This window comes from Echiichthys vipera (assembly GCF_963691815.1).
Source record: "Echiichthys vipera genome assembly, chromosome: 9".
Taxonomy (NCBI): domain Eukaryota; kingdom Metazoa; phylum Chordata; class Actinopteri; order Perciformes; family Trachinidae; genus Echiichthys; species Echiichthys vipera.
In genome coordinates, this window is record NC_139834.1 from 5,128,073 (window position 1) to 5,155,386 (window position 27,314).

Here is a 27,314-nt window from a genome sequence, read left to right on the forward strand (position 1 = left end):
GGGGTTAGTCTGTGAATTTAAGGTGACTTGTGATTTGTTATGAAGTGGGAGTTCTGTAAGTCCATCCCAGAAACATTTAAACCAATGTTGTGATTGTTTTAGATAAAGGCAGCAGAAGGAGTTAGCATTTTTACCAATTCACTCAAAAGCATTTCTCTTAAAAACATTACTTTATTTAATGCGATTCATCTCAAAAGGCATGTCCATCGAAACATGATGCATTTGAGATACTGTGCAGTGATAAAGGCTCCCAGTTCATGATACATTTTATTTTTTAACCTTAGTAGATGTAAAACCAAGATTTTTACATTACAACCCAACAAGCATTTAGTAGATGCCAATGTTCAGGGGGTCACCATTTGATGGTTGACGAACATGAGCACAAAAACCAAAATCTTATGGCACAGTTAAAAAAAAAAAGCTCACATTAAACTACTTTAAACTTGTGTCAAAGATATTTAGATTCTAGTTTTTCAAAAAGCAGGACAAGCAGTAGCTTTAGATGACTAAAAGTGACATTTCAACTTTAGTTTTGGCACTTCCCTTACCATTTTTTCAAAGCTGGTGCAGGTTGTTCTTTTATCATCAAAATTTAACATTAAAATGTTTATAGTGTAAAAAAAAAATGAATATCTACTTAACAACAAGCGTTTCATCCAGAGAAAACTGTTCAACATGTATGAACCTGTGCACCATCTCCACCCTGACGGACAATAAGAAGACCTGTAGAGCAATGGAGCAATGTACTTTTTGCTTTTTTTTTTAAGGTAGAGAAGTCTTCAAAATTCCCAGCAGTTCCCTCCTGCTGCCACCTGGAGCTAACAAAAATGTGTTGGTTGTTGCAGTATCCAGTGCGGGTTCAATAATCTCCTTTATGCTGATGATGCATGTGTATATTGTGAGGTGTTGAATGGACTTCCAGGAGAAGTATTTCCAACCTTGTGTACTTTAAGTCTATGGGTAGAGAACTTCTCGAAGAGTGGTTTATATATTTGCTTTTTACAATGTGGCTGTGATGCAAGTATTGTTTATAAGCTTTCCCTCATACTTTGTCTACCTTGAGGATTAAAAAAAGTTTATCCACAAGGGGGCAGACACCAGAATATCCTCCTTGAGAACTCTCAGCTTTGAAAACTAGAAATTGAACATGGCCCCACTCAAGGACACTACACTATGGTTAATGTTCTATTAGATTGTCTGAAAAACGTTCTGCCATTGTTGGCCGTCATTTGTTTAGAGTCTGCTGCCCTGTCCGCACTGTTCAAGTGTCTGGTTCAGACCATGCTCACCAAATTAAAAATCAGTTGTATAGTTTGATTATGCAAGCAGCTTATTATGACCCATATTTATGTTTATTGGTAGGCGGCAGCCTTTAATGGTCGTAGTAATTACAACAGGAGCACAAAAGCACTCATACATATAAAACAAAACAAAACTTAAAATTCATTCATTAAAAACAGGAACTGAGGAAACGCTAATTTATCTCATCAACTTCCTGTTAGGAAACACTAGAGGCTTGATAAAAATGAATTATTAATAAGTATACTTGTAATAAGTACAACTAATAAGTTTGTTGCCTAACCCTAACCAAGTAGTTCCTTTTTTTACAACGTTAAATAGAACTTCATACATGTAATTTTGGGAGTCACAGTCTGTGTAGGTATGACAGTGTGTTGATTTAGTTGCATTGTTTCATCAATAGGTTTGGAGGATATCATATGACAAGTAGCGCACAAAAATTCACATGATATCTTACAAAATATGATGTTCTATTTAACGCGTGAAACGGCGTAAGGAAGTTGTCGCGACATTTACATTTCATTCCGTTTAGGAAACAAAAGGTGACGTTAGGTTTAGGCATCAAAACGACTTAACGACGGTTAAGATTACAAAAAAGGTTGTGGTTAAGGTTAAGACTACCGGGATACAACCACCGGCCCCCCAGGGGGCTTGTGTCCGACCTTGTGTCCGACTTATGTCCGACCTTCCTCCCTACATGGAGATAAGCACTCTTATATTACGGCACCTCATTTTAATACGTAGTATTCACACAAAATACAGATGTGGAATACACAGAAATTGCAGCGTATTGATTTTGGTACAATACCATACGAACTGCACGGCCATGATTCATTTGCGTATTCATTGATAAAAGCAAGTATATAAGCGCTCTGACCCTCACAAGGTTTGTGGTTGTTTTCCCAATGAAGACCACAAGGGTAAAAATGTCCATATACCGTATATATACTGTAGACTCTCTTCAGACGTAAGTGTGTCTTCTCTGCAGGGAAAACTGTCATGTCAGGTCGAAATTAAAAGATCGAAAATCAGGAATAAAAATTAAAAATGAATATCGGTAAGAACTTGGTAATAATATTATAATGGTAATAATAATATTTGTATTATCCTGACAGTGTTGTGTTCTACCTGAACTTGTGGATGTTGGTACAGTGATGACAGTCACTGCAATGTTAATGGTGCTGAAAACAACGACTGTCAACGATAGTTATGTCATTTCAAACATGATAATGTACAGATAAGGCATATGTCAAACACCCAATCGTGGGCCGAGGGCGAAGCTTCGCTTTCTCTGATTGGGTAATGAATCAGTCCTTTGTCGTTGAGGTGAAATAACAGTAAAAAGTGGTGCGCTGATTATATATCGACTTGAACAAAAATATGTTAAAAAGTAAGTGAGTTTAAAAAACTCAAATCATCTTTTATTAATGATACAAGTACTTATGTTTATTTATTTTTGTATTTGTTTTATATCTATTTATCTATTGTTTACTCACTCGGTGGCCATGTCTTTGGTATGACTCTTATATTAAGATGTAAAAACTGAAAATAGATTTTTTTTTTTAACTCATTCTATATATCTGTATATACCAGAGTGGCGCTATACTAGGACGTGTATGTATGAGTGTGTGTGCTTTGGTTTGTATGTATGTATTGTATGTACAGTATGTATGTAAGGATGTGCTCTTAAGTTCTTTTGATAATGCTGCTTAAACATCCTCTGAGTGAACGAGCAGAAAAATAAACCAGTGGTGAAAATATCTATGACGCTGTTAAAAAAAAAGAGCTCAACAAGCTGTGCTGATAACTGTAGATGGGAACAATACTGTAGTAAACATGGCTGAACAGCCGTCAAAATACACCGCTGTGTCTGTGTGTTCTGTTGTGGAGAGGCCAAACACCATTCAACGCACTGCCGACATTGCCACGACACAGACCTGGATTAAAGCGGGTAAGGTATCCATTTAAATACAATTTCTACAGTGCTCCGTTCCTTCATGTTAACATTTTATAACATTTAAAATAATTTAATTTCTCATCTCATCTCATCACTCATCTCATCTTCACCGCTTATCCGGGGTCGGGTCGCGGGGGCAGCAGCTTTAGCAGGGGACCCCAAACTTCCCTTTCCCGGGCCACATTAACCAGCTCTAACTGGGGGATCCCGAGGCGTTCCCAGGCCAGTGTGGAGATATAATCTCTCCACCTAGTCCTGGGTCTTCCCCGAGGCCTCCTCCCAGCTGGACGTGCCTGGAACACCTCCCTAGGGAGGCGCCCAGGGTTCATCCTTACTAGATGCCCGAACCACCTCAACTGGCTCCTTTCAATGCTAAGGAGCAGCGGCTCTACTCTGAGTTCTTCACGGATGGCTGAACTTCTCCCCCTCTCTCTAAGGGAGACTCCAGCCCCCCGCCTGAGAAAACCCATTTCGGCCGCTTGTACTCGCGACCTCGTTCTTTCGGTCATGACCCAACTTTCATGACCATAGGTGAGGGTAGGAACGAAGATTGACCGGTAGATCGAGAGCTTTGCCTTCCGGCTCAGTTCTCTTTTCGTCACAACGGTGCGGTAGAGCGACTGCAACACCGCCCCCGCTGCTCCGATTCTCCGGCCAAACTCACGCTCCATTGTCCCCTCACTCGTGAACATGATCCCAAGGTACTTGAACTCCTTCACTTGGGGTAAGGACTCATTCCCTACCTGGAGTAAGCATCCTCCGGTTTCCTGCTGAGAGCCATGGCCTCAGATTTAGAGATGCTGATCCTCATCCCAGCCGTTTCACACTCGGCTGCGAACCGATCCAGTGAGTGCTGAAGGTCACTGACCGACGATGCGATGAGGACCACATCATCTACGAAAAGCAGAGACGAGATCTTCAGCCCACCGAACTGCAACCCCTCCCCACCACGACTACGCCTTGAAATCCTGTCCATGAAAATCACGAACAGGATTGGTGACAAAGCGCACCCCTGGCGGAGGCCAACCCCCACCGGAAACGAATCCGACTTACTCCCGAGGATCCGGACACAGCTCTCACTTTGGGTGTACAGAGATTGGATGGCCCACAGAAGTGACCCCCTCACCCCATACTCCCGCAGCACCTCCCACAGTATCTCCCTAGGAACCCGGTCATATGCCTTCTCCAGATCCACAAAACACGTGTAGACTGGATGGGCATACTCCCAGGCCCCCTCCAGGATCCTTGCGAGAATGTGTCTCTGACAATCACATTCAGCTGTAGTGATGTGAGATCTATTTGACCTGCTAAATGTATCCAACAATTTCTGCAAAACCTTTTAAAGTTGTAATCCAAGTTGTTTTTAGCAGCCTCATTGCCGATTAAACGTAACTGCAGCAGAACAGTGTGGACTGTGTGAGGTCAGTAGATCTGCAGCTCTCACCTGCAGTGATGCGGCGTGATGCCTTCACAGGCCCCACACTAATAGAAGTGTAGACCAACCCCTGCTGACTGGCATAAAAACCGTCACTAACTGTGCCACATTTGATTTTACCACAGTAAGTACAAGTGCTCTCATTAGTGGGTCATACGCTCAATCACCACTGTTCGAACTCACTCTGTGATAGATAGAAACTTAACAGACAATTAACTAGATGAAAATCTTACAGATTATAACTTTAACTTTAGTCAGCCATTAGCTCCAGAACAGGGTTGGGCGATATAATGGAATGGATTTATATTCTCAAGGCGTTTTACATTCACACAGACATACATGGTGGTGGTAAACTACGATAGTGGGGCAGACTGACAGAAGCGTGGCTTCTAATCAGTGCCTATGGCCCCTCTGACCACCTCCTCAAACATACAGTAGTCATACAAGGCAAGGTGGGTCAAGTGTCTAGCCCACGGACCCAACAAGTAGGCCAGGGGGGATCGAACCGCGACCCTTCAGACTTCGGCTGACTCGCTCTACCAACTGATCCACAGCCGCTCAAATGTCGCAATTTTCCACATCTGCCCAGTAAGGTGAAACCCGTCCTAAGCCCTATTGGGACAGGATTAGTTTAACGTGAGGATGTGTGGTGAAATAGTCTTACCTCAGGACGTCTGTAATATAAATGGACGATTCGCACAAGATTAAGAAATCCCTGATTCTACCAGAGGAAGGAGGGGTTACTCCATCTACGTTCTCACCTCCCTGTCTCCATGCTTGTCCTACGTAGCGTCCTGATATCACAAAATGAAGGAAACCTGAAACTAAGGGACAGAATCGATGATCTAAAAAAAGTGATCAAAGTGCTTCATCAAATGCCTCCTTTCTCAAAAAAATGTGGCTACGGAATATCAACATATGTTTTACAGAGGGTCGTATTCAGACGGGACCAGTTTTACCCGAGGTATTCTTTCTGGACCGTTTTACAGAAGGTGAAAATCCCCATCATTTTTACCAACATTCTCTGGAATATTTACTCACATGGCACATTCAGACGGGACTACAACGTCTGGTAAAAAAGACCTTACCCCACGTAAAAATAATCTCGCCAGAATAGGGCTTTAGTTAGTCTTTCTGCTGTTCCAACAACCAACTCTTGGTTGGGTTAAAACCATTGGTTTCGGCTCGTTCTTCTGCAGCAAACCATTAAATTAAACAATAACTGGTAATGTGTCAGCCAATATATTTGGCCAATCGTCCAAACTCTGATTGGCTGTTTCTTAGCAACCGTGGTTGCTCTGCTGAGGACTTTCCAGGTGTGAAATCGAAGTTGGAGCTTCACCAAACCCTCTACCCTGAATCTTGCCGCCCTGGTTCTTTCGTTTCCTCTCAGCTCTCCTCCGTCATTCTTCTCGAGGCAACGACACAAAACCTCTCCCCCAGACCAACATCCTTTGATCTCTCGAGCGCGCATCGTCAGCAGCATTACCTCCATCCTGAGGATTTATTGTTTTTTTGGCGACCAACCGACAGTCCTCCCTTTCTCTTGGAGTCTTTTCTTTCCTTTTCCTCTTCATTTTCATCAGTGTTTTCGGTCTGTTTCTTCTAGTTACTTCACAGCAGACAGGAGGACAGAGCTGAGTATTTCTCTCCTTTTTCCTTCATTTTGTTCTTCATTTTGCTCCCCACTCCTTTCCCGTGCCCTGTTTTGTCGCTCCTTACCTTTCTATATTCCTTCCCTCTCTCTGTTTCTTTCAACCGCTGCCTCTCTTTCCCCTTGTTTCCCCTCCCTACCTCCTACTTTTTGCATTTTCTCATCTCGCATCCTTCCCTCTGTATTCTTCTCCTACATCTCTCCTTTTCTAGTTATTTTTTCCTTCCTTATTGTTCACAATCGTCCATTATTGATTCATTTGTTCCATATTTTCTTTGCTTTTTTCCTTTCACACCATCTCTTCTTTTCCATGCTTTTCTCCTGTACTACCTTTCTTTGATTCATTGCCTGCATTCGTCCTTCATTCCTCCATTTCCTATATATATTTCCCTTCTTTTCTCCTAGTCAATGCCACCTTCTTTTCACCGACTTCCTCTTCCCCCTTCCCTTACTTCCTCCCCCTTCATTTGTTCTTTATCTCTCCTTCCACCCTCTTCTGCCAACTTTTGGTCACTATCTTTAAGTTACATCCTCCTCCTTTACGTCCCTCCCTCCCTCCCCTTCCTCTTCCACCTTTCTTCTCCTTCATGCTTATTTTTCCCCTCCTCTTGCGTCAGACTTCATATGTGATTTAAGCGTGGGGTCTTTTAAGGATGGTGCTTCTTTGATATCACACCACACACACAGACACACACACACACATGTACATGTACATGCATAAATTCACACATAATACACACTCTCACACACACAAACATATCAAAGTCTGACATACTTTGAAGTTCACACAGGTGCTATTGATGCTATTGCTATTGTGTGTGTGTGTGTGTGTGTGTGTGTGTGTGCGTGCGTGTGTGTGTGTGTGTGTGTGTGTGTGTGTGTGTGTGTGTGTGTGTGTGTGTGTGTGTGTGTGTGTGTGTGTGTGTGTGTGTGTGTGTGTGTGTGTGTGTGTGTGTGTGTGTGTGTGTGTGTGTGTGTGTGTGTCTGTGTGTGTGTGTGTGCGTCAGAGAGAGAGAGAACATCACGTGCAGGTGAGTACATGTATACTAATGCTGCTATTGATGCTATTGCTATTGTGTGTGTGTGTGTGTGTGCGTGCGTGTGTGTGCGTGCGTGTGTGTGTGTGTGTGCGTGTGCGTGTCTGCGTGTGTGCGTGTGTTCGTGCGCGTGTGTGTGCGTGTGCGTTTGCGTGTATGTGTGTGTCTGTGTGTGTGTGTGTGCGTCAGAGAGAGAGAGAACATCACGTGCAGGTGAGTACATGTATACTAATGTGTGTGCATGTGACAGATGATGGCACTGAAAAGCCTGTAATAAAGCCATATAAATACAAATAAAGCCAGAAGAACCTAAACATTTAAGATCAAAGCAGCACCGTGTGATGCTTTTTTAATCACCAATAAATACCTTTCAATTTTGCTATTTTACCTTTAAATAATTTCCATGAACAAATAGGTTCATGGTGGAGAACTTGAGTCTTTTTCATGTCAGTGAGACTCCCCTGACTCCCAGAATAAAACGTTGAATCTGAATCTTTCTGAAACTGCTGCAACCCTTTTTGATAATAAACATCTGGTAAACGTTGTGAATACAAACAAAAACTGCTTCAGACAGGAGGCGGCGGGGCAGCGGAGCCTCTTGGGCGGATCGCCGACTTAGGGTATAGCGCCTCGTGGAGCCCCACAGGTGGATGGATGGAACCGGAGCTGCCTGTCCATGGAGCCAACGTTAGCGATCTGCAACTACGCAATAGTTTCGGCGTCCTGCGTGTAGCATCAGTCAGACCCAGACTCAGATGGAGTCTGTTGTCACTAAAATCGGCAACTAGCAGATGTATCAGAATGGTAAAAGTGTAGTTAGCTTCTGTTATTAGTTTCTGTTTTTTGTTAGCTTGCAACTTTGATGGCAGTCCGTCGAATAGTGTTTAACATATCAGACAGTGATTGGTTTATGGATCAGTGAGGTACCAACTAAACCTGTTGGATACGTTTAAATTTCAAGTGCATGGACAGACTTTGGTAGATACAAGTCACTATAGTCAGAAACAGGTGGGGGAATTTAAGGTTTGTGTGTGTGAGTGTGTGTGTGTGTGTGTGTGTGTGTGTGTGTTTGTGTGTGTGTGTGTGTGTGTGTGTGTGTGTGTGTGTGTGTGTGTGTGTGTGTGTGTGTGTGTGTGTGCCTGTGCGTGTGTGTGTGCCTGTGCGTGTGTGTGTGTGTGTGCGTGTGTGTGCGTGTGTGTGTGTGTGTGTGTGCGTGCGTGTATGTGCGTGTGTGTGTGTGTGTGTGTGTATGTGTGTGTGTGTGTGTGTGCGTGCGTGCGTGTGTGTGTGTGCGTGCGTGTGTGTGCGTGTGTGTGCGTGTGTGTGTGTGTGTGTGCGTGTGTGTGCCAAAAATGTTAAATATCAACATTCCTGGTCCACAGAAACATGCAGTGACAACTTTTTTTTCTGGCAAGTTCATTTCCCATCAGCCCTGTTGCTCTTCACCTTGATTTTCTTTCTTTGTCAGCCTCTCTCTCTCTCTCTCTCTCTCTCTCTATATATATATATATATATATATATATATATATCCGTCTCTCCCTCCCTCGCTCTCTCTCCCTCTCTCCCTCCCTCTCTCTCGCTCTCTCTCTACTGAACTACTGCGGATGGTGAGCTAACTGCTAGAGGACAAGAAAAAAAACACTCAAAAGATAAATGCCCCATCTTTGTCTCTCGTTGCCTAGGTAACAGGGCGATCGTTAAGCTGTTAAGCCTCCGGTCACCATGGAGTGGTTACCCTGACAATAGGTGTGTGTGTGTGTGTGTGTGTGTGTGTGTGTGTGTGTGTGTGTGTGTATGTGTGTGTGTGTGTGTGTGTGTGTGTGTGTGTGTGTGTGTGTGTGTGTGAAAGGTCACAGGTTTGATGTCGTCTCCTCTGCCTCCATCAGTGTCCTGCTGAGAAGAAATATGTCTTTCCTTCTTCTTTCCTCTCCTCCTCCTCCTCCTCTTCTTTTTCACTCCAGTTGGTGTTTGTCACAGCGCTGCCTCCCTGTGGTCAAACATGCTCACTGCAGCTGAGGAGTTCAATACATTTACTCCTTAAGAGTTTGAGTCACAGAGGAGTAAAGTTTAACACTTTGCACGTAATTTATTTTATTTTATTTAACCAGGAAAATGTCTCAATGAGATGAAAAATATCTTTTACGAGAGAGTCCTGGCCAAGACAGGCAGCAACACAGTTCTACAGTTACAGACAAAGGTTAGAAACAACAGAGAACAAATAAAAAAGAGTCACAATCAGAACATCATTAAACAAAGCATGTACAGACAGAAAGATCATTCTTATAAAGAAGGGATGTAAATCTATTTAAAGGATCCAGCTCCTTCAGTTTCAGTTCATTCTGGTTCCATGTGGAGGGCGCAGCATAACTAAATACCTTTTTTCCCAGTTCAGTGCGGCTCTAGGTACAGTCAGGAATTGACTGGGATTAAATAACCCTTTGATACATTAAGAGAGCTAGAAGTAATACCTTCTGCTCGCACACATTGGGATCTGCCTGACAGACCGCTTGGTCAGACAAACCAATGCTGCATAGTCTTTCCAACAATAAAGCATGATCCACAATTACAAAGGCCTTTGATAGGTCAATGAAAAGGGACGCACAGTGTTGCTTATTGTCTAAAGATTCAATAAAATCATTAACTACTAATAAAATGCCATGTGCCCTGAAAGCTAACAAGATAATCTATTTAGGAAATGATTGTCTATAGTTGTCTTAAACTTTTAATTGTCCAGTTTTAACCTTGAATGTTTTTTTTGTTTGGTTTAAAATGTAGACTGTATAAAAAATGGATGTAGCATACCTGTCGGGGTCCATTCTCTCAACTTGATCGTATGCCCCTACAGAAGTCGCCGTCTTGTCAGACTTTGACTCCGCCTAATTTCCTCTTACCAAAAAAGGGCATGTATGTGACGTTGGGGGGAGGGACATACATCCATCTGGCTGACGTATACCTCAGAGGAGAGGGCCAGAGGCGAGCTATCACTCAAGAGACCACGCCCCTAATTATGCATACACTTTAACCTCCAATAAAATAAAAACTAGCCTGGTACACAAAAATTCACTCCCCTCAGTGTTGTCATGGAGATATGACCTAAACATACAGACTAGAATGTTTTTTTGTCCCAGGCCTTAAACAGGTTTAATGATGCTGTGAAAACGGCCTGTTTAACATGGGGGTCAATGAGAAACTGCTCTATTATGAAAACTGCCCCTAGTGGACACTCAGAGAACTGCAGTTTTTGGCACATCCTTATTGGATCAACCGGGAAGTCGCTGTGGTGGGGGCTTGGTTTTAAATCGACGCTGAAAGCAACAGACATAACTCTATAATCTGCTTGTTCCCACTCTTCATGTTTACAGGGATGCATCTCTGTTCAGCTTGATCTTACAAACACGTGAAATGACCACAACTTCTCAGCACCGCATTATGTGACGTACAGGGTAAGATACAAAGTCAGGTACACATCATCAGGAAAAGTGGGAACCTGGAGATTAATTTGCAGCTTAGCACTGTGTGTCAAGTTTTTCTAGTCATATATCTGTTAAAAAAAACACTGTGTTTTGGTTAGAGTGTATAAGGGTTTAGAACATAAGGATGCCGATTCTCATGCTCATTTGTGTCTCGTAAGGTGTTGCAGGACATTTGGGATTGATGCCATTTGTTACACCGAATTGGTGCTAAATTTAACATTTTTTGGGGGGGAATATGATAAACACCATCCATGCTGTGAAACTTTTGACATTTGGAGATTTCTGTATGATTGCATTTTTTTGGCGAATGGATGGCGAGCACTTCTGTTGTGTGATTGTCAATATACCTGCCCTTGTTGATGTAAAGTTTCATGCTGTGATTATCCTAGAGGTCACAACAGCTCATTTTATACAAGGAAATGTCTCCTATTGGGACTAACATCATTACACATGAATTCAACTGGGCTCATATAAACCACAAGAGTCTCAGCTTTACAGACGGACCCAATTTTTGACTTTCAAGACTGTTAAGGGACCCCGAAACTGCTCGTATTATCATAAGGTGGGCACGTCTGCAGAGCGAAGACTTGTGGGTACCCATAGAACTTATTTTTATTACGATATCTGGAGGTCAGAGGTCAAGCGACACATTGAAAATGACCATGCCAGTTTTATGTGACACCAACCTTTTCATATTTTCAAGTCACTTCCATATGTATCATACTCATTTTAACCGTTACTGTGATCTTTTCCCTAAACCTGAAGTGTTTCTGCGGTGTCAGCACATATTATTCGGAGGTCGTGGTCATTTCATGTATTTCTGTGACGTCAGGTTGTGTCAGTTAGTACCGTAGGTCAAAATGTTGACGCTTCCAAACTCATTTTTCTGGTTTTGTTGGATGACAAAAGGTTTTAGCGTAGGTTTTACGCAATTAATTATAAATCACTCGAATGAGGTAAAGTGGAGGTTTAATTATCTCGCAGCAGAGAGAATGGGCCTTATCAGTCTCTGGTGGAGTTTCCTCTCGGACAGGAAGTGGGCTTCCTCTGCTTCCTGTTCTTGTGTGTGTGTGTGTGTGTGTGTGTGTGTGTGTGTGTGTGTGTGTGTGTGTGTGTGTGTGTGTGTGTGTGTGTGTGTGTGTGTGTGTGTGTGTGTGTGTGTGTGTGTGTGTGTGTGTGTGTGTGTGTGTGTGTGTGTGTGTGTGTGGCCCCAGGAGAGGTCTCAAAAGAACAATCAGTGTAGAAACAGAAAGAACAAGAATGAAGCCGCAGGCAAAGAGACAGAAGCCAAAATAGCTCCAACAGAGGGACACAGAAGGGACGATGGAAAGAAAAACTGAGAGACAGACACAAAGACAACAAAAGAATAACTGAAACAAAAAAATACATTCAGGAAGAGTGTGAGCAGGACCAGAGGAGAATTGAACCACGATGGACTATGAACCCAAGAAATCCAAGAAGGTAAGAAGCAGCTTCTGTTCTGTCTCTCGAGTCTCATTGTTTCATTTGATTGAAGTAATGTGGATGATTTGTTCTAAAACCTTCTCCAGAATACATTTTGGCATATTTCACCAGTGTTAATGTAATTATAATATGCGCTAACACATAGTTTTGCTTCACATATGCATACTGTATCTTTATAAACACGACACACAGTAAAATAACCTGCAGGATGGGAGAAGACACAAGATCAACGGTCAATCTGCTGACAATCAATCTAATGTTTGGAGGGTTGGAGAGGGCGGTTAAGGTATGAAATCCACCGGGGGCAGGAAAAAGAAAACACCTCGGTCAGACCCAGGCAAGTTGATGTGTTAAGCACATTCATTTTAAAAAACAATTATTTCCCTCTTTCTGTCTCCTCAAAGACGCACAGGAACAAGAGGGGAAAAACTCATTATAACTATCTTATGTCTTACAATTAAATTAAGCTGAGTACAGAGATGTGCATCACACACCTGCTTCGTCCTGATACGTAGAAATATGTCCTTGTTCTTACGCAGAAAGAAAGACAAGACAGATTTCTGATTCTAAAACCAGCTCATTTCCTCTTTCTATACAGTGTGTGTGCATGTGTTAAAACGTCCATTAACCTAACGCCTTACAGCCTCAGTATATAAACTGTGTGTGTGTGTGTGTGTGTGTGTGTGTGTGTGTGTGTGTGTGTGTGTGTGTGTGTGTGTGTGTGTGTGTGTGTGTGTGTGTGTGTGTGTGTGTGTGTGTGTGTGTGTGTGTGTGTGTGTGTGTGTGTGTGTGTGTGTGTGTGTGTTAGTGTGTGCTGTGTTGACAGTGAGTCTCAGCAGGGAGCTGTCAAAGATCACTGCTCACCTGTCAATCACTGTTGAAACTGCCGAGGGGATGCACCACTGCATTAGCACATACAGACACACACACACACACACACACACACACACACACACACACACTGATGAACCATCGTCTATGATATTCTAGTTAAAATTCAAACCCTTGCACTGACTAGAGACTACTCATTACAGCCAGAATACTAAAGTTTTGAGCGAAATAACCAAAATACTAATGATCTTAGAGACGTTTCACCAGTGGAGCTATGATAGTTGACAATTTAAAAAAAAGATTTGTCATTGTTTTTGTTTGAAACCGCTCAGTGAACTACATCTCCTGTCTCGCACGATATACGCCACCTACCTAGCTAGTTAGCTAGCTTCTACGATGTGTTTCACCTGTCTTTTTAAGAAGGGCCCCGGGAGGTGAAAAAACACAGCAAAACCCACGCGAGTAACATTACATCCAGGGACGAAACACACACAGGCACCGTAGCTTCAGCAAAGGGTCACTTTCCCAACTTGAAGTTAATTCAATTGTATTTATATTTGTCGCACTATCTTTAATAAAAATAGTAATACTTATTATAGTTATTATAAACAGTATTAATCCAGCAATCTTGTGCACACAGTGGCGACGAAAACCTTCCCTTTAACAGGCAGGAACGTCGAACAGACCCAGCTCTGTGGAGGACGCACATCTGTCTGCACCGGTTGGGGAGGAAGAGAAAGACATGGACAGACAAACAGACAGACTTTGGGATCTCTCTAATTATTTAATTTCTTAGTCTTATACCAAGACTTTTAGGTCTTTTAGTATTTCAATTTTGTCCCATGGTGGTTCACTGGCGAGGTAGTTTGCATCTTTATAGTTGTCATCCTCTGGGGAGTAAGAATGTGCTCCAAATATGCTGATAATATTGAGATTTCTGGGGTGCAAGCTTGGCCTGATGGTGATGCCAAAATCATTAGTCTTCATCCTCTCAGGTCCATGAAAATACACAGAAAATGTTGAGGAAATGATGACACCTTAAAACACCTTGCTGATGGTTCCTCTGAAAATCTAACGTAAGGACAATAAAAAAAAATGTCTTCTTCTTCTCTGTCCCCATGCCTATCCCTGCATCTCTCTCCTCAGAGTTTTGTTTCTCCTATTAAGCGCCTGGTCTGGTCAAAATCTGCTCGCAGGCCGGTGGATCGAAGCAGTGTTTACCGGCGCCCATTGCACACCGTCCCTCTTTACCCCCCAGACTACCTTATCCACCCTGAGAGGCTCATCTTCGACTACATAGAGAAGGAGGTCAAGGTAGAACCTGAAATACACAAAAAACAACAAAATATATCCCTAACGACGACAGTTGCTTGACCTTTCACCTCTCACCTCAGTTCCTCGGACACCTGACCTGGGTGTCGGTTTCCCTGAACCCTTCGAGCCGAGACGAGCTGTTGCAACTACTGGACACTGCCAGGGTGAGCAATCAATCATTTATCCATAAGTTATCAATTATATATGTGTAATGAGGCACCTCTGGGGTTAATGGTGTACAACATCTATTAACTAAGAACTGCTAGGGTTAGTTAACAATATATAATCTATAAATAATCACTAATCTATAAATAGACCGATCTCACTTGCAAAACTGTACAAAAAACTGTATATTGGTAATTAAAAACTAGAAATCAATTACTTATCTACTTTATACCTAATCACTGAGGTTACTTATCATTCAATTTCAGAATCAAGCCCCACTACAGCGACTTCCTGGTGGATCCAATACAGAAGTGCCAAAAACTGTAGTTTGCACAATAGAGCAGCTCTCATTGACCCCTATGTTAAACAGGTCGTTTTCACAGAAAAATTTAACATATTTAAGGCCTGGTACCATAAAACATTCTAGTCTGTATGTTTAGGTCATATCTTCATGACAACACTGAGGGATGTACCAGGCTAGTTTTTATTTTATTGGAGGTTAAAGTTTATGAATAATTAGGGGCGTAGCCTCTTGAGTGACAGTTAGCCTCTGGCCCTCACTTCTCCTCGGAGGCTAGTTGTCAGGATTAGCACCATTAGCATGCTAACTCTGTCATCTCGACTTGGACTGTGGTCATTCGTGTGGTGGTGTTTCCATAAGTGACAAGATGGTTTGCTCTTCGATCAACTGAACAAATAGATGGTTTAGGAACACACCATGTTAACGTTAGCTCTATTATGCTAATTATATAGCTGCACATTAACAATAACACAATTACTTGCAATACAGCCTACTATCTATGACACATACACAAGATGCTAATCTGGAGCAGCGGGAGGATTCGGGCCGTGAGGGTCGATGTTTTACAGTCAATGAGCGTGGTATTGTGTTGAATATCAGTTTAAATCATAGATCATAATTGTGGCTGCACTTTACTCCCGGAGCCGGTGTAATCTCCGCTAGAGACATTGAACTCCCACTCCCGTTTATCTAGTAACGCGTTCTGTTCTGCGTATGAGGAAAGATAAATACTACTAGCTAATTGAAGGCTAAATCGTCAACGATAGCGGATGTGTCCTAAGATTGCGTTCCGCCTCTTTCGCTCTCGACACGGACCGCTTACCTGCGTGCAACCAATATTTGCCTCAATTGTCGTCCCTAACCTATATAACTATCTGACCATAATATATACCTAATCTGTGACAAAGCACTTCCAGGATTGATAATAAATAATCTTTACCTAACCGATCGCAAGCAAAGTTAAGAATAATTTATATATTATTTAAGCAATTCTTACCTTTCTGGCATGTCCCACAGCACTTGAACATGAACTCCACCTGCCTCCAAAGTCCCACCCTCTTCCCCCTGCCTGACCTCTGGCGCTCCCTCCTCCCCCAGCCTGCGGTGAAAAACTGAGCAGCGTGAAATGGCTGGTTTGTTTACACCACCACTGACGTTAGTGCTAACGTTGACGCTTTCACAAATACCATAGCATTACAGAATTATAGTAAGTGATAACTGATAGCATCTGGATGCTACGTTATCACATGTAATGCTGCGTTCTAGGATCAGTCAAACTTAAAGGTCCTGTCCAGCAGAAACTCCTCCACCATCTTATTTCTTTTTAGCTCCGGATGAAGCTGCGTTATCCTCCACCATCTCTGGAAAGAGTCCATCAGTGCATTTACATGCATTTTAAAAACCCGATTATATTTGGGTTAAGGGCACACCCCGGTTTCTTAAACACCATGTAAAAACCATACCCCGGGTACAATCTGGGTTCTCATACCTGGGTTAACAGACCTAGAGAACTCCTTCAGTTCGAGCATGTAAACATCTTACCCATATTATTATCAGATTTTTTCGTCTGCCCATGCTCCCCACTTTGCGACAGTGGTTTTTGACTTGGAAATGGAATGAACCAGAAGCAACGGTGCCGATAACACCGTAAAAATATTAAAAAATAAAGCAGCGTATCCAACAGAAAACCATTAAAAAAAGTCCAGCTGTGTGTTGGCTGAACGCCACCTACTGTACCGGAGAAAGAGTTACTCCGTCATTTGCCCATTCAACCCCTGCTCATGTATACTTGGGGAACTTCAATCATCGTATTATTCCCTTAACCGGGGAAAGACCATTTTCAGGTTACTGATGCATGCATGTAAACACACTACATGTTGACCGGCATCTCGCCTCTTAAGGCATCAATTCTTCGTCGTTCCTTGCTTTCTCTGACAGACCACTCTAGCGCTCTGTCGCTCCACAGAGAGGCGCGTGACTGGCAAGCGGGGACAGTGGTAGGCAACTGGATGCTGCAACGTTGAAAGGCAGGAAGCTTATTCGGTCCGAATAAAATGATTGGTCAGACTTTTTGCAGAAATACAGTGTATGAATCTCCATTTTAGTGCGCCATAAACCTATTAGGAGCATTTAAGATTACAAAAGAAAAGTGACAGAAAGGTAAGAATTGCTTTAACTAAAGTCACAGGTGTAATGATCAATAATCAGTCATTGGCAAGGTATTAGTAATCTCAATGTTTATACTCCCTCGACTGTCTTTTCGATCCGTCTCATTAATTAATATCTTTCATCTTTAATCACCTGTGCCCGTGTGTTGGTCAGTAGCAGTTGAAGGTGCTGCCGTTGAAGACCAGCGTGGATCAGGACTGTATTCTGAGTATGTCCGCTCGCTGTCTGCTGCTGACGTGGAGAGACAACGAGAAGCTGCTGGTGCGGATTCCCACGCATGAGATTGCAGCTGCCTCCTACCTGAGAGACGACGCACTGCACCTGGTGGTCCTCAAGACAGGTGAAGACACGCCTGAGGCCCAGGACACTGTCACTTACCGTCACAGGGGAGAATTGAGCTTGTTTTTTGGTTTTGTACAAGTAAATTAGGCAGGATGGATCATCTCGTCGACTATGAGAAACATAGGGTGCACATTTTCAAACTCTCATCCCACAGGGCTGAACGTGGATACAGTGGTTGCCGGGGACGACAGCCTGGATAGGAAAAAGCCAACAGGCGTAGATGGCCGACGTCAAACCATGAGCTGCAACGCCGACCCTCGGCCCGCGGGGGGCACGATGGAACGACGACACACCATCTGTGGAGTCGACTGGAGGCCGTCACTGTCCAGGAGTAACCACGACAAAAACCAGAATGTGGAGAGAGGGGGAGGAGGAGAGAGAGGAGGAGGAGAGAGAGGAGGAGGAGGTGAGAGAGGAGGAGGAGGGAGTTTAGAGAGAAAGAGAGTGGGAGGGAGCTGGGAGAGGAGACAGCAGACACGTAAAACGGGAGGGAGCTGGGAGAACCGCAGAGCGAGACCGATGAGCGGGAGCTGGGGGGTGGGAGTAGGAGGAGGTGGTGGAGGGAGCTGGGAGAAGAGGCACGGGGGAGGTGGAAGCTGGGAGAGGAGGGCAGGAGGAGGCGGTGGAGGCGGGGGGAGCTGGGAGCGACGGCAAGCCTGCACTGGAAGCTGGGAACGGGGGAAGAGCTACGGCAGCTGGGAGAGGAGGAACCACAACCCCCTGGAGCCAACACCCTGCCCTGACGCCTACTGCAACCTGGTCATCCTGGCTGTGGAGAACAGGGTGGGTCACCTGCAGGAAGTTATTTTACAAAAACTAACTCCATACTTCTCCAAAACATCTGGAGCGCCCCCTGGTAGCTGGCTTCAGCATAGGTCATGAGTCCCGTCTTCTCCATGATAGCAGAGGGGAAGTGGACCAAACTAAAGAGTCAAAGCACACGTCAAATAAAGTTTTCCCAAATAACAGTGATTCAGTGGGGTCAGTTAACTGTGATAAATCCATCAAGACTGATTAATGCACACACACACATACACACTCCTAATAAACTGCGTTATGGGGTATTACATCACATTTCAACAGAGAAGCTGTCATTGTGTACGTGCTTGCGTGCGTGCGTTTTGTGTGTACGTGCTTGCGTGCGTGCGTTTTGTGTGTGCGTGCGTGCGTGCGTTTTGTTTTGTGTGTGCGTGCGTGCGTGCGTGCGTGCGTGCGTGCGTGCGTGCGTGCGTGCGTGCGTGCGTGCGTGCGTGCGTGCGTGCCTGCGTGCGTGCGTGCGTGCGTGCGTGCGTGTGGGTGTTGTTTGGATTGGAACCATCAGTGGTCATTGTTTAATCCGCTCACAGTCGTGTTTCATCACGGGGTCAGACTGTTGGCTTGGCTTTAGGAGGTTGTTGGTTCAAATCCTCACACGCATTACTGTGTATGTGTCCTTAATAACGCACTAACACACGCACCTACTGCAGAGCTAGAACTGAAAAGAGAAAGTTAAAAAGATTAAGAAATGTTAACAGATATAAGTCACAGATATTATTGATGTGATAACTAATTTGGTGATGACAGCTTGTGTGTGTGTGTGTGTGTGTGTGTGTGTGTGTGTGTGTGTGTGTGTGTGTGTGTGTGTGTGTGTGTGTGTGTGTGTGTGTGTGTGTTTGTGTGTGTGTGTGTGTGTGTGTGTGTGTGTGTGTGTGTGTGTGTGTGTGTGTGTGTGTGTGTGTGTGTGTGTGTGTGTGTGTGTGTGTGCAGGATGCTGCAGAGGAGTACTGTTCTCTGATCTGTCAGATGTTCCAGATCATCTACGGCCACCAGACCATCGAGTGTGTCGACAGAGCCGGGTTTCACCACTCCATGCCGGACCGCTTTTGGCTGCAGAGGAGTGAGTGACGTTCTGTAATGTCAATAATAGAGCACAGAAAAAAATCATCTGTATGAACTTTATAATTACCTCTTTTTTTCTATCAATTCCATGCAGTTTATGAGTAATTTCAATCTGACAAATTCATGGGAGGTCTTTGCTACACATGCATTATATTTCAGATGATCTGATGAAACCAAATGCTTTCTGTCCTAGTTGAAATATTCTGGCAGCGTTTTAGTATCCTGAAACTACACACATTAGCAGGTCAGGATACACTACTGTACTTTTTCCCAGCATTGACGCGTGTCAATGCCCCAGAAAAGCAGCAGTTACCTCACATTAAAGGTCCCATGTTGTAAAAAGTAAGTCTTTTTTATACTATAAAGCAGATGGAGGGGCTTAAATCTGAAAGTATTAAAGCGCTCAACCCACAGAGAAATGCACACAGTCTGAAACTGTGTCTTTAAACGAGCCGTCAGGACTTCTGTACGGTTGTGATGTCACAACTACACTTTATATAGGTAGAAAGTGCAGCTTCAGTAACTCCCCGGCTGCAATGATGCCATAGAGAGCGCTGTTGCTGAATACCTGGAAATGTTGACCAATCAGAGCAGACTGAGCTTTTTCAGTAGAGGAGTCTTAAAGAGACAGACGCTGCACCAGAGCGTTTCATACAGAGGGTGAATACAGGTATTTTCAGACTAATAAATAATGTCTTTTTTAAGACTCTGGGGATGCTGGCAGGGCTTTAGACCACTCAAATACACTGAAAAGGTAGAACCTTGCTCAAACAAAAAAAAAAGATGTCCAGATATCATATCTAAAATATTTGACTTTACAGAATCTAAGTTGAGTAACTTCTTATGACCTGATCATTTTATGTTGTTGTAAACACTTCCTTAACATTTTAGTTATTGGACCAAACTGATGCATTGAAATTGAACCAACCTAATGTATTCACTTTTAACTGAATTAACATGAATTAATGTTTGCATTGACACCAGTTAATTCATTTACATACATACAAACTGTATTTTTCACAAGGTACTTCATTTCAAAAATAATTTGAGTTTCCGACCTTATAAACTCTATAAAAAAAGACACAACGGATTACATTACATGTATTTATTAATCTTTAACATATGAACCATATGCAACATATTTACATTAGGCAATCGGCAATCGGCTTTCATCTAACAGAGGGCAGATATATGTGAGGAACCCTGGCTTGCCTCCGCCAAAGCTAGTTAGCCAGCCAGCTTAAATTGGGCTATTCTTTGCAATTTTGACAACACTAAACACTAAAACTTTAATTATCAGCAACTGCTTTGCTACTTACATTTATTTAAGATGTAAACCATATGCACAATGTCAAATGGTGCGTCTGGTCAGCGTGAGAGAGAGAGCTAGGGACTAAACATGTGCTCTGACTGTGCAGTGTGTATGCACAATTCACAATCGACTCAAACTAAAAATATTACCTGCAGGTCATGAAGAAAAAAAGAAATCAAAAACTTTTGTTTTGGATCCTTGAGACATATATTTAGTTCAGTATAAATCAAACTTCATTCATTCATTCATCTTCAACCACTTGTCCCTGACAGTCATGGGAGGGTGGAGCCGATCACAGCTGACATCGGGTGTGAGGCGTGACCCTGGACAGGACGCCAGCCTATCTCTAAATCAAACTTGATGCCTCTTAATGCAAAAAGAACCAGTTTCACAATCAATAATTTGATCCTGTTTTAAATGGCAGTTATTAGTTTGAATGAACAACTGCATGTTACACTTTTTTCAGTGTGTGCAGATGCATATGACAATGCCAATGACTTCAGGCTCAGCAGGACACAAACGTGGCGTCTTCGTATGGCTGTACTTTGTGCACAGAAGGAAAAAGAAAAGCAAGAGATTTGTCAAACTGGTTTATTTTGAGCAGAAGTGAAGACAAACAGAAGGATTCAGGTTTCTCTTGTTGTTTTATGTTATAGGCGCTCTAGAAGATCTTTATAATTTTCAGATTGACACATTCAAGAATGCAGACATCACCTGAAATCGATCTCGCGTAGCTCAGAGTGTCTGCGTTCAGGTGCATGCATAGACTGACATGTGAGTCTGGAATTTCTCTACATCTTAGATGGTGTAAACACTTAATGCTCTGTGGCTCGGTCTTTGTCTGTCTCTGTGCAGGTGACAGCTGCCTGACTGACATGTCCTACGGTTATGATCCAGAGTTTAGCTGCTGCAGCTCATAGTGAGTAAAACTTGGCCCTGACTGAAGCTCTAACACATGACCTTTCCAGATAAATAGTATGTTGGTGTAGCGGTTTGAAAAGACAGTCTTGAACACTTTTACCGCATAAAATGTTAGTTGATAGTGATATGTACTCTCTCTCTTTCTCTCAGTGATGGTTCCCAGGATGCCTTTGAGCTCTACTACAGTGAGACATACAGTGAGAGTTCGTCTCTCTCGCTGCAGGACTCCCATCGCAGCCTTGCTTCAGCCAGTGACGGAGGAGACAGTAACCCCGCCCTGCTGCTGATGCAGGAGTACATGATCACTGTATGGATTCCAGTTGTTTCTATGGATTGCAAGGAGACATTCGCTCTGTTTTATTTACCTTTTTAACTGTAAAAAGATAGCTCCGATTTCTCAGTGAGTCTATTTCTACAGTCAGTCACACAACAGCTTCCATTTTAGATTTGTTTTTTTAGTGTAGGAAAGAACCATTTAGGACACTTCATTGACAGTCTGCATCAGAACAAATTAAGAAAAAACATTGTCTAAATGTTTGTGTGTGTGTGTGTGTTTGTGTGTGTGCGTGTAGCTGCGTAACAAGCTGAATCCGATGGAGTTGCAGCACTTTGCGGTGTTGCTGAGAGAATACAGACTGGGATCAAACATCGACCACTTCTGCTCTGAGTTGCTGCAACTGTACGGAGACAACCGCAAGTTCCTTCTGATGGGTGAGACTAACAGAGACAGACGGGGAGACACACACACACACACACACACACACACACACACACACACATACACACACACACACACACACACACACACAGCTCATTAACTGACTGAAATCATGCAGCAAACCACAGCCTACTATTTATACTGTTATTGTGGCATGAAGAGGAAAAGAGACTGAGAGTGTATGTATGCACTGAATATTAGTGTGTGTGTGTGTGTGTGTGTGTGTGTGTGTGTGTGTGTGTGTGTGTGTGTGTGTGTGTGTGTGTGTGTGTGTGTGTGTGTGTGTGTGTGTGTGTGTGTGTGTGTGTGTGTGTGTGTGTGTGTGTGTGTGTATGTGTTTACCGCAACAAATTCAGCTCTGACCCACTTCCACTGAGGAAACCACAGCTTCCTGTTCGTGAGTGAGACGGTGTGGTGTTTTCCTGCACACACCCTGTAAATGCTCACACTGGTGCTGGTGTGTAATCATGATTATGAAAGGGTGAGGAGGGAAGAAACCAGACAAACAGCAAACTCACTCAGAAGTTTTGGAGCACAGAGACCAATTTTCTAACCCTCGAGTTTATGCTGCTTTACTTTATGTGTCTTCCCTTATGAGATATTGATATCGTAGTTATAGTAAATAAGCTTTAAATTGCATTTTTTTCTGTCGTTAGGTTGGTCTTATCCATAATTTTGCACAAAGTATAGCTAATACCTGACTGGAAAGTATGTGTAGGTACTGTAGGGGAGAGTCCTTCTTTTGAAATCTGCCACAGTGACATTTTTGATGCTCCCACTAGGGGTCGCCACCGTCTGTAATGTTCAAATCCAACATACAGCGCTTTGAACTGAAGCATCAGGATTTACTGTTCTGCGCATCAGTCACCGCACACAAAATTTGAGGTCGTATTCTCTGTCTCAGTCCTCCAAGTCCCTGCATCGCACACACGTGTGATCGTACATTAATTTCTGTTGTCTCAGCTTCTACTAAAGCCATCACACACATCAACACATGAACACAACTCTCCTTAAAACATAACAATCATAAAACTCTCTTACAAAAGGGATCACTTTATCGTTGTAAATGTCATTATCATTTTATGTCATTATGATTAAATAAATACACGGATGTCCCCATTTTGTGTGTCATGCAATTGATATATGTTTATGTTTGCCAAACCCACAAGTTCAAGTACTAACACTAGGATGTAAAATTCACTAGAATTAAAAAAGATTATTAGTGCGTTATATGTGTATTAGCTTAGATTCAACTTTATTGTCATGCAGGCATAACCAAGGCGTTTCAACAAAAACCTTTATTTTGTGAAAACAAACAAACAGTGATCAGACTTTTAGAACAGTGTTCATTGTGTCAGAAGAGAAGATTTCAACAATGTTTTCTTCTCTAGGATTGATAAAATGAACAGGAAGTGAAGAGGCCACAGCTTTGAATGACTTCAGCACATCTGCTCCCACAGGACATCACTAGTTTCTCACACTGCTCTGGTTTGATCTTGGTCCATTCTGACTCACTCTCTTCCCCAGTTCACTAACTGTAGTGGGTTTCTTAGACATTATTTTATCACCAAGGGTTTTCCAGAGATTCTCTATGGGGAGATCTGGACTCTGGGCTGAACATTTCATTGTTTCAATATTCTGAACTACAAGGAACTGCTTCACCTGTTTTGCAGTGGGACAGGAATCATTGTCCTGTATGAAAATTGCAGCTGATTGGAGACAATAACAGTGAAGGTGTTGCATGTTGCTGAAGGAGGTTCACGTAAACATTTCATTCACCTGCCATGGAGCTGAACAAGAGGCCCAACTCCTGCTGCAGAAAACATCCCCAAACCATGACGTGACATTAAAGTTCACTTTATTTGGGTCTGATGGGAACATCATGTTCAGAGTCGGACTGGGAACGACTGAATCCAAAGAGTCTGAAGAAGTCAGTTACATTTGAAGGAGGAAGTGTCAGAGTCCAGACCTAAACCCCATAGAGAATCTCTGGAAAATCCTCTACAACAAAGTAATGTGTAAGAAACCCACTCCAGTTAGTGAACTGTGGAAGAGACTGAGTCAGAATGGACCAAGATCAAACCAGAGCAGTGTGAGAAACTAGTGATGTCCTGTGGGCGCAGATGTGCTGAAGTCATTCTGGGCGTGACCACACTGTCCTCCCGGACCACGACCCGGACTTTAGGGTACTTGTCCCCCCTCCCTCTCCCCCCCGCGCCCCAGCCCCGTTTGTACTCACACTGCCTGGGCCACGGCCAATGCTTCTTGCTGTCCATACGCCATCACGCCGTAACACGTCACACGCATTGATCGCGTGTGTGTGGCTTTGTTTACAAATCTTTCCGTAGACCTCGGAGTTTTTGTGCGTCTTGTCGACTGTTTTTGAATATTTTCATCCGACCAAATCTGCAGTAAACACAACGTGAACCTTTCACCACCATTGTTGTTGTTGTTAAATGTCCGTGCATGGTCCGTCCTTCTATTTACATGTCCGAACAGGCGCACATAACGCTACTGCCGTAGGGCTCGTGCTCGTGCTCGTACACGTGCGCACGCTCGTGCTCGTACATGTGCAAACGGCTCCGCTAAAGCCCACTTCTTTCAAGCGGGCCGTGGCGGCCCAGCTGGCCCCAGTTGAGCGCGGAGCGGGTGCGCTCACACTACTTAAAGGTACTAGACTTTAGCTGAAAAACCGGTTTTGGCCGCGGACAAAAGGACAGTGTGAGCACGCCCTCAAAGCTGTGGCCTCTACACTTCCTGTTCATTTTTTAATCCTAGAGAAGAAAAAATTGTTGAAATCTTCTCTTCTGACACAATGGTTACTATTCTCTAATTTTACTCACTGTTTTTTTTCACAAAATAAAGGTTTTTGTTGAAGTGCCTTGGTTATTTATAAAAACATGTTAGTACAGCAGTGGTTTAGCCACAGCTGATATTCTATCAAATTATGAACGATAAAAAACAACAATATTTCAGAATAAATCCAGTATTAATACTTTGTTCTCTAACTTTGATCTCCAGTGTATGAAGTAAAATCAGTATAAACAGCATTAACAGTGCTTTGTGCTTTATTACAGTGATAACGAGGGCACAACTCAAAAACGATGCTGAGAAACAAAAGTAATTTCATCCTAAATACCTGCCTCGTTCTCTTTCTGTCTCGGCAGGCATGCGTCCGTTCATCCCAGACAAGGACGTCGGGGTGTTTGAGAGTTTCCTGGAGAGCATCGGGATCAGGGAGGGGGGCATTCTGACCGACAGCTTTGGACGCATCAAGCGTAGCATGAGCAACACGTCGGCTACGGCCATGAGAGGGTATGTAGGTCAGCGGGCGGGGTTGGGGGCTGCTCTGCTCTGATTGGTCTGTGGTGTTTTGAAAAACCACATTGCTGTCATATTGATTTGGTGCATTTTGTTGAAGTTGAATCAAAGTGAAGAGCACCAACCTCTGTGGTTCGTCGACACTACACACTGCATTCATATTCTAAAAAAGCAACAATTTACCACTGCAATTTGGAAACAAGTCATATGTGCGTCATTTTTATTTATTGATACAAAAAATGATCTGTTATTAAATCAAATATTAAATGAATAAGTGATTTAATAAATATTACATCATAATAAATTATTAAATAAATGAATATGTTATATATTCATTTTAAGTAATTAAATATTTATTCCCTATGAGTTTGAGCATGCAGTGTTTTTAAGTAGCTCACATAAAGTATGACTATATTTACCATTGTGATTAACATTACCCTGTTCTCCCAGCATCATTTTCTATAGATAGACAATTTTAACGGGACTATAAAAACAAATCACTCTTAAATACTGAATATGAAAGCCTATAGGACGTGATGTGTTCGTAAAAAGCTTTTACTTCTGTAAGTCTGGGTTGAGATTATGGTTACTAAAGTTATTGTAGAGTTAGTGAAACTTCAAAAACCACTTCATTCTCACCTGGATGTTTGAGTGAGGAGGAAGTCAGAGAGGTGGTGTAACATTTGAGATCATCCGCTTTTCTTTCCCCCAGCAGGTACGATAGCTGCTCTCTGGCATCAGGATCTCAGGAGTTCAACCGACGCATCACTGACATGACCCACGACATCCAGGCGCTGGGCTTCCAGGACACGCACGCAGACATTGAGGAGGAAGACTACTACCTGTGATGGAGGGATGAAGGGACACTGACACACAGAGAGAGAGAGGGAGTTTGAGTCCTTGCTGGATCTATGACTAGACAACAACATGTAAATATAAAATGTCTGAGGGATCCTTTTTAGAGTGTAATTGCTGCTCCGCGTACACAAAGCACAGCAAATAAAACCATACCAAGAAAAAGAAAGCAGTCTTTATTCAATGTAACTCATTAAATACAAATACAGTTTCAACTGCAAGACAGTAAATACACATCAACTTAACAAGCAATGCATAAATAATGAGGATTCATGTATTTTCTAAGACTTTTATACCCAAAAAAATTAACTGAAATGATTGAATAAACAGAATGTGGATATTATTAGAGACATATATCAATTAAATCTCAACCTGATCATATCGAGCACATTTTCTGAAAGGGCAGTGAAGCTTTATAATATATAAATTAATAATAAACAAACTTTTTTTTATATAGCACCTTTAATAACAGCTCAAAATGCAGCTGAAACACAAAACGCTAAATACAATATAACAATAAAATCCTATAAAGATTAAAATAACATAGTAGTAAAACAGATATATAATCCAAAACACTTATAAGATTCAAAAGCCATATAACAAGAGTGAGACATATCAAACGACAACAAAGGCGGATCTAGGCTTCACAATCCAAAGATGATTGAGTTTATTTGTCAAAATGATGAGAAATTAATTCAATCTAAATCTGAACGTCAGAATCCGGTTTATTGCCAAGTGAGTTTTCACATCCATTGAGTTCGCTTTAGTGTTTTGGTGCGTAACAATAAATTAAGTAAAGTCAAATGAACAATAAAGGGAAGTAATGCAGACATCAAAAGATAGAATAAAGTTAAAACATGTTTAAAAA

The 27,314-nt window shown here is 42.7% G+C and overlaps 1 protein-coding gene across 1 annotated transcript; it reads left to right on the forward strand.

The window, feature by feature from the left end:
* Positions 1 to 12,179: 12,179 nt before the first annotated feature.
* Positions 12,180 to 26,517, forward strand: ccm2l (CCM2 like scaffold protein). The gene is made up of 11 exons (XM_083919599.1): positions 12,180 to 12,316; positions 14,297 to 14,464; positions 14,545 to 14,628; positions 17,256 to 17,439; positions 17,596 to 18,224; positions 19,188 to 19,317; positions 21,487 to 21,550; positions 21,703 to 21,859; positions 22,125 to 22,263; positions 25,438 to 25,585; positions 26,307 to 26,517. The coding sequence occupies exons 1-11, from the start codon at positions 12,287 to 12,289 to the stop codon at positions 26,437 to 26,439; spliced, it is 1,866 nt and encodes a 621-aa protein (XP_083775725.1). The 5' UTR covers positions 12,180 to 12,286; the 3' UTR covers positions 26,440 to 26,517.
* The last annotated feature ends 797 nt before the right edge of the window (positions 26,518 to 27,314 follow it).

Bases quoted from the DNA above. Each gene is read 5' to 3' on its own strand.
- ccm2l (XM_083919599.1), top strand. From the start codon at position 12,287: ATGGACTATGAACCCAAGAAATCCAAGAAG. The intron at 14,465-14,544 runs GTAGAACCTGAA...CTCTCACCTCAG, and splicing joins ACATAGAGAAGGAGGTCAAG to TTCCTCGGACACCTGACCTG. The intron at 22,264-25,437 runs GTGAGACTAACA...CTGTCTCGGCAG, and splicing joins CCGCAAGTTCCTTCTGATGG to GCATGCGTCCGTTCATCCCA.